General features: G+C 42.3%; 1 protein-coding gene across 2 annotated transcripts in view; it reads left to right on the top strand.

The window, feature by feature from the left end:
* LOC143804232 (calpain-13-like) overlaps positions 1 to 16,721 on the top strand; it is a 191,502-nt gene that overhangs the window by 84,198 nt on the left and 90,583 nt on the right. For both annotated transcript variants that reach the window (XM_077282129.1, XM_077282128.1), the window contains 6 exons: positions 1,331 to 1,405; positions 10,347 to 10,432; positions 11,175 to 11,249; positions 12,004 to 12,164; positions 12,522 to 12,676; positions 16,269 to 16,280. In XM_077282129.1, the coding sequence (XP_077138244.1) occupies positions 1,331 to 1,405; positions 10,347 to 10,432; positions 11,175 to 11,249; positions 12,004 to 12,164; positions 12,522 to 12,676; positions 16,269 to 16,280 (564 nt within the window). The remainder of the gene's footprint in view (positions 1 to 1,330; positions 1,406 to 10,346; positions 10,433 to 11,174; positions 11,250 to 12,003; positions 12,165 to 12,521; positions 12,677 to 16,268; positions 16,281 to 16,721) is intronic.

Genomic DNA, 16,721 nt, shown 5'->3' with positions numbered 1-16,721 from the left:
ATTGCTTGTGATCGTTGAAGTTTCTGGTAATTTGTTCATCTTCAGCTCTCGTAATGTGTTTCCATTGGGTTGAGGTCTGGACTGTACATCGCCGCGGTTCTTTACTTTTTCAGCCATTCCGATATATATTTGCTGCTTGGGATCATTGTCCCCCTCCAAGACCCACTTTTGGCCAATCTTTTACTTTTGGATTCATGGCCTCACAGTTGACTCAGAATACCTTTGAATAACACCTTGTTACTCAGATTATGACACACAGAATGGCTGCACAGATGGCAAATGGTGGTCAAACCTCTTTTATTTAAGTTGTTTACATCAAGAAGGAAGGGGTTTCCTTCTGGCAACCCTTCGAATCAAGCCTATACTTATACTTTCGTATTCTTGGGAGGCAACAATTATGTCTCTAAGATCATCGCTAATGTATTTTCTTCTTTGGTTTAACAAACACTTCACTGTTCCGGACCAGCTCACTTCCAAATCTTCTACAAATATGGAGGCGGTCTCTCAACTGTTGATGAACAATGAATTTAGGGCTTTTGATCAGTAACACCTGGCTGCTATTTACACTTCTAATTCTTCTGAAAGCAGTAAGGGTGTACTAAAATTTTCACACACCGCCTCAACTTTGTTTTTCTCATGACTGTATATTGATCTGCACCTGTCCTGTCCCTCTGGTAGCTTATAGGTTATTAGTTAAGAATGGAAACAAACATAACCAAAGGCAGAGACTTAGCAGAGCGGAGTATCTAGTATGGTAGGACATAGTTCAGGAGGGAGGTCTGGAGAGACAGGGTTCAAAAATGGTGATGTAGTAAACCCCAAAATGCGGTACATTTTGGGACAAAGTCAAAGAGTGGTCAAACAGGCATCAAAAGTAATGGATCCCAAGGTTTTCATTATTTATTTAACAGCCTTCAGCTCGATCTCATGCCATGGCGACTTAATGGATGAATGTGAAAGCCTAGATAGGTCCTCCAGGGTCTTCTCCGACATTATCTTGATAATATCAAGCCATCAGTTTGCTGGTCTTCCTCTTCGCCTTGTTCCTTCTCTTCTTCCAACCATGATGTCCTACCCCAGTGATTGCTCTCTTCATATGATGGTACCAACTAATGTTCCAGGAAGATAAAGCTCACTCTGGCTTCCTTAGGTCTGTTTGGTTAGGTGGCAATAGATATCAGCTCCTAGACATCTTTGCCTGCTGGCAGTGACAGACAGCGGTGGATGGGGTTGGAATGCTGAGTGCGTCATGCTCCTGAGTAATATACATAAATGTATGTAATGATATAAATCAGTTCCATCTGTGATATTCTACATTATTCTATTTCAGCTACACACTGGGAACATTGAGCTGCAGAACGGTCTTGTCCAGGGTCATGCCTACACCCTGACTGAAGGAACTCAGGTAACCCTCCACGTCTAACCTACAAGCCGATTGTGGAAGCCCTTTCTCCTCCAGACGCTCAGTAGTAATAGAGGACAAAAAAACAACGTGATAAATTACAGCATTGAATTTAATACTCTTTGGCGCAGATCATAATTTGCTTTTTTTAAGTCACTTTCCTTTTTCTTATTTGTTGCTGTCCCTTTTAAAGATTTTACACAGGATCTCAGGAGCATAAAGTTCTACATCTGAGACCTATAGAACGTAAGGTTTCTATGGCCGAGACCTAGGGTTCTGTTTGAGCCTCTATATCTGGGTAATTCTTGCACACTGTATGATGGTACTATATACAGATTTAATCGGCACTGCTTTTTGCTATATTTTGTGCACTATATGGCGGTACAGTACAGGACTGATATTTACGCAATACTGTGCATTATTTTTTGGGTTGTTATGATATTATTTGAGCTCTATATGACAGCGCTGATACTCAGGCACTTTACTGTAGGTTATGTTTGCACTATATGGCAGTGGCACTGTTTGGGATTGAGATTTAGACAATAATATAGAGCTGCTCTTTCGTTAAGGGAGTATTATTCGAGCATTGTAGGAGGGGAGTTGTGGTACTAAACCACTAACAAACAAACGCAAAATAGTCATTGCTGTCTCCTATTGGATGGATCACCGACTTATTACAAGACGTAGACTGTTGTGAATTTGGATTCTGGGCTCCCCCGGTGGCCGCTTGTGGAATTGGACTTGTCATCCTCTTTCCTGTTTCACCTGATTCCATCAGTAGTGGGTGTCGCTATTTAAGCTCATTTCTCTGGTGGTTTCTTGCCGGTCAACAATGTTATCTGATGCCTCTCAGTGCTTGTTCCTGCTTCTAGACAACTACTGATAAGTTGGACTTTTGTCCATGTTTTGTTTTGCCTATTTGTTCCAGTTCGCAGCTGAAGTTTTGTTACTGTGTCTGGAAAGCTCTCGTCGATCAGGGATTGCTACTCTGGCGTTATGAGTTAATGCCAGAGTTTAAGGTAATCTCTGGATGGTGTTTTGTTAGTATTTTTCTGCTGACCATGAAAGTATACTATCTGTCTTCTGCTATCTAGTAAGCGGACCTCAAATTTGCTAAGACTATTTTCCTGCTGCGTTTGTTGTTTCATCTGAACTCACCGTCATTATATGTGGGGGGCTACTGTCTTCTTTGGAATATTTCTCTAGAGGTGAGCCAGGTCTTATATTTCCCTCTGCTAGCTATTTAGGTCTTAGGCCAGAGCTGGGCATCTAGCTATAAATAGGAAATGCTACCTGGCTATTTCTAGTTGCGCGGCAGGCTTAGTTCATGGTCAGTATAGTTCCATCTTCCGAGAGCTTGTCCCTCTATAGGCTTGCTATGATCTCTGCCTGCAGAGATCATGACAGTTTGACCGGCCCACTAAAGTGTTAAAGACCCAGGTTGAGAAAGGAGAGTTATAAGAAGTCTGCTGGAATTTTTTTTTTTTTTCCTCCAGTCTGCCTTGCTGCAGTCTTTTTTCTCTCTCTCCTCCTAATCTCTGTATGCTCTGTGTGCACCTGACAATAATGGATCTCCAGAGTGTAACTGCGGGTTTGAATAATCTCATCACGAAAGTACAAAATTTACAAGATTTTGTAGTACATGCTCCGGTATCTGAGCCGAGAATTCCTTTGCCGGAGTTCTTCACAGGGAATAGAGCTAGCTTCCAGAATTTCCGAAATAATTGTAAGCTTTATTTGTCCCTGAAGTCTCGTTCAGCTGGAGACCCTGCTCAGCAGGTTAGGATTGTGATTTCCTTGCTCAGGGGTGACCCTCAAGATTGGGCCTTCTCATTGCCAGCAGGGGATCCTGCGTTACGCGATGTGGATGCGTTTTTTCTGGCCTTGGGTTTGCTTTATGAGGAACCTCATTTGGAACTTCAGGCAGAAAAAACTTTGATGGCACTATCTCAGGGGCAAGACGAAGCTGAAGTTTTCTGCCAAAAATTCCGTAAATGGTCTGTGCTTACTCAGTGGAATGAGTGCGCCTTGGCGGCAACTTTCAGAGAAGGTCTCTCTGATGCCGTTAAGGATGTTATGGTGGGGTTCCCTTTGCCTGCAGGTCTGAATGAGTCCATGACAATGGCTATTCAGATTGATAGGCGTCTGCGGGAGCGCAAACCGATGCACCATCTGGCGGTGTCTATGGAAAAGACGCCAGAAAGTATGCAGTGTGATAGAATTCTGTCCAGGAGTGAGCGACAGAATTTTAGACGGAAGAATGGATTGTGTTTCTATTGTGGGGATTCTACTCATGTTATATCGGCATGCTCTAGGCGTACAAAGAAGCTTGATAAGTCTGTTTCCATTGGCACCATTCAGTCTAAGTTTATTTTGTCTGTAACCCTGATTTGCTCTTTGTCATCCATTGCCACGGACGCCTATATTGACTCTGGCGCCGCTCTGAGTCTTATGGATTGGTCCTTTGCCAATCGTTGTGGTTTTGATTTAGAGCCTTTGGAGACTCTTATTCCTCTGAAGGGGATTGACTCCACCCCATTGGCTAATAATAAACCACAATACTGGACACAAGTAACCATGCGTATCAATCCGGATCACCAGGAGATTATTCGTTTCCTGGTGCTGTATAATTTACATGACGATTTGGTACTGGGATTGCCATGGTTGCAGTCTCACAACCCAGTCTTGGACTGGAGAGCTATGTCTGTGTTGAGCTGGGGATGTAAGGGTATTCATGGGGACGTACCTTTGGTTTCTATTTCGTCGTCCATTCCCTCTGAAGTCCCTGAGTTCCTCTCTGATTATCAAGACGTCTTTGACGAACCCAAGCTTGGGTCGTTACCTCCGCACCGTGAGTGCGATTGTGCCATAGATTTGATACCGGGTTGTAAATATCCAAAGGGTCGTTTGTTTAATTTGTCTGTGCCGGAACATGCTGCTATGCGGGAATATATAAAGGAGTCTTTGGAAAAGGGACATATTCGTCCATCTTCTTCTCCCTTGGGAGCTGGGTTTTTCTTTGTCTCAAAAAAAGACGGCTCTTTGAGACCATGTATTGATTATCGGCTTCTGAATAAGATCACTGTTAAGTATCAATACCCATTGCCATTGCTTACTGATTTGTTTGCTCGTATAGAGGGTGCTAAGTGGTTCTCTAAAATTGATCTTCGTGGGGCGTATAATTTGGTGCGGATCAGGCAGGGGGATGAGTGGAAGACCGCATTTAATACGCCCGAGGGCCACTTTGAGTATTTGGTCATGCCTTTTGGTCTTTCTAATGCCCCTTCAGTTTTCCAGTCTTTTATGCATGATATTTTCCGCGATTTTCTGGATAAATTTATGATAATATATCTGGATGATATTCTGATTTTTTCTGATGACTGGGACTCTCATGTCCAGCAGGTCAGGAGAGTTTTTCAGGTTTTGCGGTCTAATTCTTTATGTGTGAAGGGGTCTAAGTGCGTTTTTGGGGTCCAGAAAATTTCCTTTTTGGGGTATATTTTTTCTCCCTCTTCCATTGAGATGGATCCCGTCAAGGTGCAAGCTATTTGTGACTGGACTCAGCCCTCCTCTCTTAAGGGTCTTCAGAGATTTTTGGGCTTTGCCAACTTTTACCGCCGATTTATTGCTGGTTTTTCGGATGTCGTTAAACCACTGACTGATTTGACCAGACAAGGCGCTGATGTTGCTAATTGGTCCCCTCATGCTGTAGAGGCCTTTCAGGAGCTTAAGCGCCGTTTTGCCTCTGCCCCTGTGTTGCGTCAGCCTGATGTGAATCTGCCTTTTCAGGTTGAGGTTGACGCTTCGGAGATCGGAGCTGGGGCAGTGTTGTCGCAGAAAGGTTCCGACTGCTCCGTCATTAGGCCTTGTGCCTTCTTTTCTCGCAAATTTTCGCCCGCAGAGCGGAATTATGATGTTGGGAATCGGGAGCTTTTGGCCATGAAGTGGGCGTTTGAGGAGTGGCGCCATTGGCTCGAGGGGGCTAGGCATCAGGTGGTGGTATTGACTGACCACAAAAATTTGATTTATCTTGAGACTGCCAGACGCCTGAATCCTAGACAGGCGCGCTGGTCTTTATTTTTTTCTCGCTTTAATTTTGTGGTGTCATACCTACCGGGTTCTAAGAATGTTAAGGCAGATGCCCTTTCTAGGAGTTTTGACCCGGACTCTCCTGGTAATTCTGAACCCACAGGTATCCTTAGGGAGGGAGTAATTTTGTCGGCCGTTTCTCCTGATCTGCGGCGGTCCTTGCAAGAGTTTCAGGCGGATAGACCGGATCGTTGTCCGCCTGATAGACTGTTTGTTCCGGATGATTGGACCAGCAGAGTCATCTCTGAGGTACATTCTTCTGCATTGGCAGGTCATCCCGGAATTTTTGGTACCAGGGATTTGGTGGCAAGATCCTTCTGGTGGCCTTCTCTGTCACGAGATGTGCGAGTCTTTGTGCAGTCATGTGACGTTTGTGCTCGGGCCAAGTCTTGTAGTTCTCGGGCTAGCGGACTGCTGTTGCCCTTGCCTATTCCTAAGAGGCCTTGGACACACATCTCGATGGATTTTATTTCAGATCTGCCTGTTTCCCAGAAGATGTCTGTCATCTGGGTGGTCTGTGACCGTTTCTCTAAAATGGTCCATTTGGTTCCTCTGCCCAAGTTGCCTTCTTCTTCTGAGTTGGTTCCTCTGTTTTTTCAGAATGTTGTCCGATTGCACGGTATTCCTGAGAATATTGTTTCTGACAGAGGTACCCAATTTGTGTCTAGATTTTGGCGGGCATTCTGTGCTAGGATGGGCATAGATTTGTCTTTTTCATCTGCTTTTCACCCTCAGACTAATGGCCAGACCGAGCGGACTAATCAGACCCTTGAGACATATCTGAGGTGTTTTGTCTCTGCTGACCAGGATGATTGGGTTGCTTTTTTGCCATTGGCAGAGTTCGCCCTCAATAATCGGGCCAGTTCTTCCACCTTGGTGTCCCCGTTTTTCTGTAATTCGGGGTTTCACCCTCGATTTTCCTCCGGTCAGGTGGAATCCTCGGATTGTCCTGGAGTGGATGCGGTGGTGGAGAGATTGCATCACATCTGGGGGCAGGTTATGGACAATTTGAAGTTGTCACAGGAGAAGACTCAGCGTTTTGCCAACCGTCATCGTCGTGTTGGTTCTCGGCTTTGTGTTGGAGATTTAGTGTGGTTGTCTTCTCGTTTTGTCCCTATGAGGGTCTCTTCTCCTAAGTTTAAACCTCGGTTCATCGGCCCTTATAGAATATTGGAGATTCTTAATCCTGTTTCTTTCCGTTTGGACCTCCCTGCGTCCTTTTCCATTCATAACGTTTTTCATCGGTCGTTATTGCGCAGGTATGAGGTACCTGTTGTACCTTCTCTTGAGCCTCCTGCTCCGGTGTTGGTTGAGGGTGAGTTGGAGTACGTTGTGGAGAAAATTTTGGACTCTCGTGTTTCCAGACGGAAACTCCAGTATCTGGTCAACTGGAAGGGTTACGGCCAGGAGGATAATTCTTGGGTCAATGCATCTGATGTTCATGCTTCTGATCTTGTTCGTGCCTTCCATAGGGCTCATCCTGGTCGCCCTGGTGGATCTGGTGAGGGTTCGGTGCCCCCTCCTTGAGGGGGGGGTACTGTTGTGAATTTGGATTCTGGGCTCCCCCGGTGGCCGCTTGTGGAATTGGACTTGTCATCCTCTTTCCTGTTTCACCTGATTCCATCAGTAGTGGGTGTCGCTATTTAAGCTCATTTCTCTGGTGGTTTCTTGCCGGTCAACAATGTTATCTGATGCCTCTCAGTGCTTGTTCCTGCTTCTAGACAACTACTGATAAGTTGGACTTTTGTCCATGTTTTGTTTTGCCTATTTGTTCCAGTTCGCAGCTGAAGTTTTGTTACTGTGTCTGGAAAGCTCTCGTCGATCAGGGATTGCTACTCTGGCGTTATGAGTTAATGCCAGAGTTTAAGGTAATCTCTGGATGGTGTTTTGTTAGTATTTTTCTGCTGACCATGAAAGTATACTATCTGTCTTCTGCTATCTAGTAAGCGGACCTCAAATTTGCTAAGACTATTTTCCTGCTGCGTTTGTTGTTTCATCTGAACTCACCGTCATTATATGTGGGGGGCTACTGTCTTCTTTGGAATATTTCTCTAGAGGTGAGCCAGGTCTTATATTTCCCTCTGCTAGCTATTTAGGTCTTAGGCCAGAGCTGGGCATCTAGCTATAAATAGGAAATGCTACCTGGCTATTTCTAGTTGCGCGGCAGGCTTAGTTCATGGTCAGTATAGTTCCATCTTCCGAGAGCTTGTCCCTCTATAGGCTTGCTATGATCTCTGCCTGCAGAGATCATGACAGTAGACAATGTATTAATACAGAATCATATGTAGCCAACACTGACTGCAGTGGGCATCCGAGAGCGGTGCTCCGTCATGAGCAAGGCGAGGATGTAGAACGCAATGCTTTAGCAGGATAAAATTGCAACGCGTTTTGATTCCAAACTCAGGAATTTTCCTCAGGCATAAAAATACTTCTACATATAAATCCACTAATCCCTGACACGTGTTTCAGGATGTTTTCCCCTCTTCAGTGCAAAGCTAGAGGTCTTGAGAACACAATGGAAAATTTTGCTCACACAGCATAGAGGCTGTCAGTGAAGAAGCAGGAGGAGGTTTAGGTTTGCGGGGGATAGAGCTGGAGTGACAGAGGCTTCAGATCTACCATAGCTCTTTAGCGTCATTTACATATCAGTTCAAACTCTGATTTCTCAGTAATGAGAAATGGATCGGCCATGTAAAAGTATTGCTGGACTTTGTTTTTGAAAGGGCTGCATCAGCATAAATAGTTTGAAGGTAAAGTCCAGCTAACAGATTCCCTGTATAAGAAGAATATGTTAAGAAACAAAAAAGGGCCTAAAGTATCTATCAGCAGAGAATCCTCAGACTGTGGATCTGCAGGTTCAGATGCCTAAGGCCACATTCATACAGTCAGTATTTGGTCAGTATTTTACATCAATATTTGAAAGCCAAAATCAGGAGTGGGACAATCAGAGGAAAAGTATAATAGAAACATATGCACCACTTCTGTATTTATCACCTACGCCTGGTTTTGGCTACAAATACTGATGGAAAATACTGAACAAATACTGAACGTGTGAACGTGGCCTAACAGTGAAACATTGCAGTTTTCCAATTTTTCATTGCGCAATTAAGGACATTTCATTGGTTCTTAATTTTTTTAGCAACTTAATTTAATTCACTGCCAATTACAGTTGCTAAACCGCAAGTTGTTCTAATAACAATAACAAATCACCAAAAATAGTTTTACTAACATAACAAGCTGGAACAATAATACATTGGAAAAATATCAGTGCAAGTATGACAACAGCAAGTAACTTGGTTTTAAAAAAGCCTATAAAAATGTAATGAGGGTGTATGCTAAACTGAGAAACTATAAAAAAGATACTACTATAATACTGCCACTATGTGCAAGAATATAACTACTATAATACTGCTCCTATGTACAAGAATATAACTACTATAATACTGCTCCTATGTACAAGAATATAACTACTATAATACTGCCCCTATGTACAAGAATATAACTACTATAATACTTTCCCTATATACAAGAATATAACTACTATAATACTGCCCCTATGTACAAGAATATAACTACTATAATACTGAGGAAAAGCAGAAGTCCAGCGTGGGTGATGTCCATAAAAAATACCTTTTATTCCATTTTTGTTAAAAGCACATAAATCCAAAGTCCATCTTCATATCCATAGACACAAAAACGGGTGATTCATACCAGTGACAGTCACAGGCTTAAAGTGCATTAAAATCAAACGCGCTTCAACGGTCTTGCCGCCTTACTCACAATGAGTAAGGCGGCAAGACCGTTGAAGCGCGTTTGATTTTAATGCACTTTAAGCCTGTGACTGTCACTGGTATGAATCACCCGTTTTTGTGTCTATGGATATGAAGATGGACTTTGGATTTATGTGCTTTTAACAAAAATGGAATAAAAGGTATTTTTTATGGACATCACCCACGCTGGACTTCTGCTTTTCCTTCGTACTACTTGCAGCACTGCATGATCCGTGCGCTGGGACTGAGAGGAGGTGAGCTGATCTTCGTTGCTTTTTCTTTACTATAATACTGCTCCTATGTACAAGAATATAACTACTATAATACTGCCCCCTATGTACAAGAATATTACTATAATACTGCCCCTATGTACAATCATCCAGAGACTCCAGTTCAAAACCCTTACAACGACATACAAAGCCATCCACAACCTGTCTCTATCCAACCTTCTCTACGCCCCTCTTATTCGTCTTCCCACAACCGCATCCAAGATTTCTCCCGTGCTTCCACATACTCTGGAACTCTCTACCCCAACACATCAGACTCTCGCCTACCACAGAAACCTTCAAAAAGAACCTGAAGACCCACCTCTTCTGACAAGCCTACAGCCTGCAGTGATCCTCAACCTACTGAACCAGCTCTACCCTCACCTATTGTATCCTCACCCATCCCCTGCAGACTGTGAGCCCTCGCGGGCAGGGTCCTCTCTCCTCCTGTACTTGTGTGTGACTTGTATTGCTCATGTTTATTTTATTTGTCTATATTTGCCCCTTTTCACATGTAAAGCACCATGGAATAAATGGCGCTATAAAAATGTATAATAATAAATAATCCAGTTCCTTCACCCCCTTTTTTTCCTCCATTGGCGACTCATGGTACACCATCAGTGTCACATATGACTATTCAGGATCTAGGTGCCCAGTATGCGCTCCTTCTCTACACGCCATTATATTTAGGACAACCTGCTAACTCCAGCCGACAGTGCAGTGAAACTGGAGTGCCGCCTGTATGTGATATCAAACCACCTACTATGGAGAGGGAACATTACTAAAACTGATAGAAAAATGTCATTTATTTCCCCACAGATTGAATATAACAACAGGTTAGAAGACATTGTTCGTGTTTGGAATCCTTGGGGGCAAGGAGAATGGAACGGACGCTGGAGCGATGGGTAAACACCACCCCACAATGCATGGGGTCATTCTACACTGGAGATAATTGGACAATTTCATGAGGTGTAAAGGGAATCTGTCAGTAGGGTTTTCTGTATATCTGACACCAGCATGAGGTAGGGACAGAGACCCTGATTCCCGATATGTGTCACTTAGGTTACTGGGTGCAGTAGTTTTGATAGAATCACAATTTTCTCTGCTCACTTGTTGAGCAGTGTATAATCTGTTTTCTGTGTACATTGTATAGAAGGAGATAGCTGCTAATCAGTGCCAAGAGCATGGTATGGATGAGGCCAGTTGTCCGGTAGTGATAATCTCCTGCCGATAAAACACTGATTGGCACTGTACAATTTTGCATAACATGTGCCTGAATTGAAGTTTTCTCATTACAGCACACCCAGTGGTCAGGCATGGTCCTGCAGATGCAGCTAACTTTATAAGAACATTGCGTGATGAGTGTCATGACAAATTCAATTTTCCAACATCTAATAGATTCAAGCACTGCAACACCTGTAGTGTTAATCATTTATTTTGAGACTTTTGTTAATGCATACATTTTCTTGTAATACAAATTATGTGTAGCACTAGCAATTCCACAGCTGACCTCTTGGTGTGCTAAAGTGCCGAACATCAATAAAGTACGCGTGAACCACCTTGTGGTCAAATTTGGTAAAACCAAAAATAGCCTTGAAATAAAACTACCTTGTTTCCTTCTGCACATAAAATAATTGTCTCTTCCAGAGCACCTGAATGGGACAGAGTCCGGCCAGAGATAAGGAAGAAATTGAGCATTGACAGGAATGATGGAGAATTTTGGTATGTTAATTACTCAAACATAGACTTAGGATTAATAATGGTTAATAATGTTTTTGTTTACATCATGTAACACTCGCAGAATTAAAGGGACTCTGTCGTGGACTGACCCTTTCTTGCTAAAGAGGACCTTTCACCAGATTGGGGATATTAAACTAGCCACATCATTGGAAAAGCGGCTACAGAGCTGAATAAAATGCCATTAGATATTATTTTATTTTTCTTCTCTATAGGGAGGAGATTAACTTGTAAAGTTTAGATTTTCATGTATGATAAGTCCAGCTGGGCATTATCACTGATTTGTCTCTTTGAGGGTGTGTACTTGTTCCCCTACATCACATTGACCAATCATAAGCAGGAGGCGTCATACATAATGAACACTCCCCCAGAGAAGGATCTCTGCGTGAGATCTGTAATGACACACAGCCCTGCTCTCCACCATGATCTCTGCGACTACTGTGTAGAGTACAGCAGAGCTGTGTGCTATTCCGAACACCTCTAGGAGCATTGATCTTCTGGCCGATAGTGTGGAAGAAGGGGAGTAAAGCATAGCTATGTGTCATTACAAACACTTCTTGCAGCTCCTGTGAGGTGTGCTGTATCCCACAGCCTCCCACAATGAATGCCCTGAGATGGAGGCTGCTAAAGATGACACATAGCTCAGCTGTGTTTTACTCTCCCACCCATTACATAGACTGATGTAGATGTAACGTGTATCATCTGTTTAAACTTTTGTTAATTTCCCTTCTTTCCTTAGGATGTCCTGCCAAGATTTCATGAAATACTTTGTCCAAGTGAATATCTGTAACCACACACCAACTTTCTTGGATTTTGGAAACCCCCAGTATATCTGGGAGACCACCAGCTACTACAACCAGTGGGTGCGGGGCAGCACTGCTGGTGGATGCGGCACTATAGGTTTGTCGCACATTATTTCACTGTATAACCTACACCAATTCCACTTAATAGGAACTTTCAAGGATTTTCCTGGATGACTTAAAATCAGAAACGAGTGACTATTGAAAGATAATAACAGCAGAGGAGGGCAAGAGCGTGTATGCAGGGCAGGGATGAGCCCTCTTTCCGATGATCAATGGGGATCCAATGTGATCCCCGTTAATTATATATATATATATATATATATATATATATATATATATATATATATATTGTATATATAATTTTTTTTTACCAATACACTTTTTTTTACAGTGAGCTCAGTCCTTTTCTCATGTTGTATCTATGGGAAATTAAATGTGTTTCTTTTCTATTCAGATGATATGTGGAAAAATCCCCAATACATGATCACTGTTCCTGAGTCCCAAGGAACAAAGAAGGGATACAACGTGACCGTGGCTCTAATGCAAAGTATCAGCAATGAAAGGAAATACGATCCTCCATGGTTACCTATTGGATTTGCATTCTGTAAGGTATGAATAAAAGTCCAAGAGAAAAACAGTGATCACTGCTCTGAACAATTTTCTGACTTACAGTAGTTTTTAAATCTGAGGCTACCACTACCCAAAGAGAACTACCCCAATAATAACTACAAAAATACTATTTCTATGTACAAGAATATAGCTACTATAATACTGCTCCTATGTACAAGAATATAACTACTATAATACTGCTCCTATGTACAAGAATATAACTACTCTAATACTTAACACTGTAAAGTAACACACTGGCGCTATGTATTGGCCCGAACCTTCAGCTGCAAGCACCTTGGCACATTGCTTGCGTGGCTGCACTGTTCTAATCACAGGTCTTCTAAGATAGCAGAGGACGGTCTGCAGCAGCCCATTGTCCCAAGTGTACACGTCAGTTCATAACAGTGAGGTAGGTGACTGAGATGTATTCCTAGTCACAGTTCCTCCTGCTAGCGCAGCACCTGTTTGTTGATTTTTACTATAATACTTGTTGTGAACTCTATTTTTGGGCTCCCTCTTGTGGTCACAAGTGGTACTGTGTGAGTGCTGTCTTTGGGCTCCCTCTGGTGACTCTTTGTGTCATTCTGCAGGTCTGAGGCTGGATCAGCTGTCTCGTTATCTGTTAGCTGTTTTCCTATTTAGCTCACCTGGACTTTCAGTGTTTGCCTGCTGTCGATGTATTCAGTGCTATTTTGATCTCTCCTGAATTCCTTTGCTATCAGTCTCTTCAAGAGAAGCTAAGTTTTCTGTTTGGTTATTTTTTGCTCATCAGTGTTCAATATGTTTTTTGGTTATTTACTATTTACTTGTCCTTGTCCAGCTTGCTAATATGTGATTTCCTTGCTTCCTGGTAGCTCTAGGGGGCTGAGTTTCTCCCCTCACACCGTTAGTTGGTGTGGGGGTTCTTGAATTCTCAGCGTGGATATTTTGTATAGGGTTTTTTACTGACCGCACAGTTCCCTGCCTGTCTTCTGCTATCTAGTATTAGTGGGCCTCATTTGCTGAATCTGTTTTCATTTCTACGTTTTGTATTTTCCCCTTACCTCACCGTTATTATTTGTTGGGGGCTTCCTATATCTTTGGGGTCATTTCTCTGAGGCATGTGAGGTCTTATTTTCTCTATAGGGGTAGCAAGTTTCTCAGGCTGCGTCGAGACGTCCAGGAATTTAGGCACGTTCACCGGCTACCTTCAGTGTGTTTGTTAGGATCAGGTTGCGGTCAGTCCAGTTACCACCTCCCTAGAGCTCGTTCTATGTTCAGTAACTTAGCTAGTCTATTCTGTGATCCTCAGCCACTAAGGATCATAACAAATACTGCTCCTATGTACAAGAATATAACTACTATAATACTGCTCCTATGTACAAGAATATAACTACTATAACACTGCCCCTATGTACAAGAATATAACTACTATAATACTGCTCCTATGTACAAGAATATAACTACTATAATACTGCTCCTATGTACATGAATATATCTAGTATAATACTGCCCCTATGTACAAGAATATAACTACTATAACACTGCCCCTATGTACAAGAATATAACTACTATAATACTGCTCCTATGTACAAGAATATAACTACTATAATACTGCCCCTATTATTATTATTATTTATTGTTATAGCGCCATTTATTCCATGGCGCTTTACATGTGAGGAGCGGTATACATAATAAAAACAAGTACAATAATCTTAAACAATACAAGTCATAACTGGTGCAGGAGGAGAGAGGACCCTGCCCGCGAGGGCTCACAATCTACAAGGGATAGGTGAGGATACAGTAGGTGAGGATAGAGCTGGTCATGCAGCGGTTTCGTCGATCGGTGGTTACTGCAGGTTGTAGGCTTGTCGGAAGAGGTGGGTCTTCAGGCTCTTTTTGAAGGTTTCGATGGTAGGCGAGAGTCTGATGTGTTGTGGTAGAGGGTTCCAGAGTAGGGGTGATACGCGAGAGAAATCTTGTATACGATTGTGGGAAGAGGAGATAAGAGGAGAGTAGAGAAGGAGATCTTGTGAGGATCGGAGGTTGCGTGTAGGTAAGTACTGGGAGACGAGGTCACAGATGTAAGGAGGAGACAGGTTGTGGATGGCTTTGTATGTCACAGTAAGGGTTTTGTACTGGAGTCTCTGGACAATGGGGAGCCAGTGAAGGGATTGACAGAGGGGAGAGGCCGGGGAATAGCGGGGGGACAGGTGGATTAGTCGGGCAGCAGAGTTTAGAATAGATTGGAGTGGTGCAAGAGTGTTAGAGGGGAGGCCACAGAGCAGGAGGCTGCAGTAGTCAAGGCGAGAGATGATGAGGGCATGGACTAGGGTTTTTGCAGATTCTTGGTTGAGGAATGTACGGATCCGTGAAATATTTTTGAGTTGAAGTCGGCAGGAAGTGGAAAGGGCTTGGATATGTGGTTTGAAGAAGAGATCAGCGTCAAGGATTACCCCGAGGCAGCGAGCTTGTGGGACTGGGGAGAGTGGGCAGCCATGCACTATGCCCACTGTGCAAGAATTTTACTGTGCCCTATGTACAAGAATATAACTACTATAATACTGTCCCTATGTACAAGAATATAACTACTATAATACTGCCCCTATGTACAAGAATATAACTACTATAATACTGCCCCTATGTACAAGAATGTAACTACTATAATACTGCCTCTATGTACAAGAATATAACTACTATAATACTGCTCCTATGTACAAGAATATAACTACTATAATACTGCCCCTATGTACAAGAATATAACTACTATAATACTGCCCCTATATACAAGAATATAACTACTATAATACTGCTCCTATGTACAAGAATATAACTACTATAATACTGCTCCTATGTGCAAGAATATAACTACTATAATACTGCTCCTATGTACAAGAATATAACTACTATAATACTGGAAAAGAAAAAGCAACGAAGATCAGCTCACCTCCTCTCAGTCCCAGCGCACGGATCATGCAGTGCTGCAAGTAGTACGAAGGAAAAGCAGAAGTCCAGCGTGGGTGATGTCCATAAAAAATACCTTTTATTCCATTTTTGTTAAAAAGCACATAAATCCAAAGTCCATCTTCATATCCATAGACACAAAAACGGGTGATTCATACCAGTGACAGTCACAGGCTTAAAGTGCATTAAAATCAAACGCGTTTCAACGGTCGTGCCGCCTTACTCATTGTGAGTACTCACAATGAGTAAGGCGGCACGACCGTTGAAACGCGTTTGATTTTAATGCACTTTAAGCCTGTGACTGTCACTGGTATGAATCACCCGTTTTTGTGTCTATGGATATGAAGATGGACTTTGGATTTATGTGCTTTTTAACAAAAATGGAATAAAAGGTATTTTTTATGGACATCACCCACGCTGGACTTCTGCTTTTCCTACTATAATACTGCTCCTATGTACAATAATATAACTACTATAATACTGCCTCTATGTACAAGAATATAACTACTATAATACTGTCCCAATTTTCAGGAATATAACTACAATAAGTTGGAGATTTGTATTACACTTATTTGATCTGTAACGTGTACATATATTGTACATTAGAGAGAGGAGTAATTTATTTTTTGCTTTTGTCTTTTTCTTATAGGTTGGGGCCAAGGTAAGACATGTATTGTATTTTAATTTTCATTCAGATATATGAAGACAGTAAAACCAAAGAAATTGGCCACATCATAAGTTGGTATATGTGTAATATGTAGGTTCATGTTTACACTGTATCCATCTCTCAGATAAAACCCAAGAAAAAAAAATCAAAATGAGCTTATTCCCTGTAGTAAGTAAAGAAGTAAATAGTAATAGTACATGTAAATAACATAGGGGACTTGGTTAACATTTACACTATTTTGTTCAAAAAAGCATAAAAGCCATCCCACCGCAACAAGGTGGACCCATTGGGACGTCCTGTCCTATGAAAATATAAAATCATTTAGAAGAAGACTAGAACACAGAAGAACTAGACATTTTCCACAATTTTGGATGATTTGATCTGTTAGAATTATTCTATTTGTAGTATTTGTTCCCCCTGCTGTGCCCCTTCCAC

Source organism: Ranitomeya variabilis, chromosome 2, assembly GCF_051348905.1.
Source record: "Ranitomeya variabilis isolate aRanVar5 chromosome 2, aRanVar5.hap1, whole genome shotgun sequence".
In the NCBI taxonomy this organism is placed as follows: Eukaryota; Metazoa; Chordata; class Amphibia; order Anura; family Dendrobatidae; genus Ranitomeya; species Ranitomeya variabilis.
This window is presented reverse-complemented; position numbering and strand designations above follow the sequence as displayed.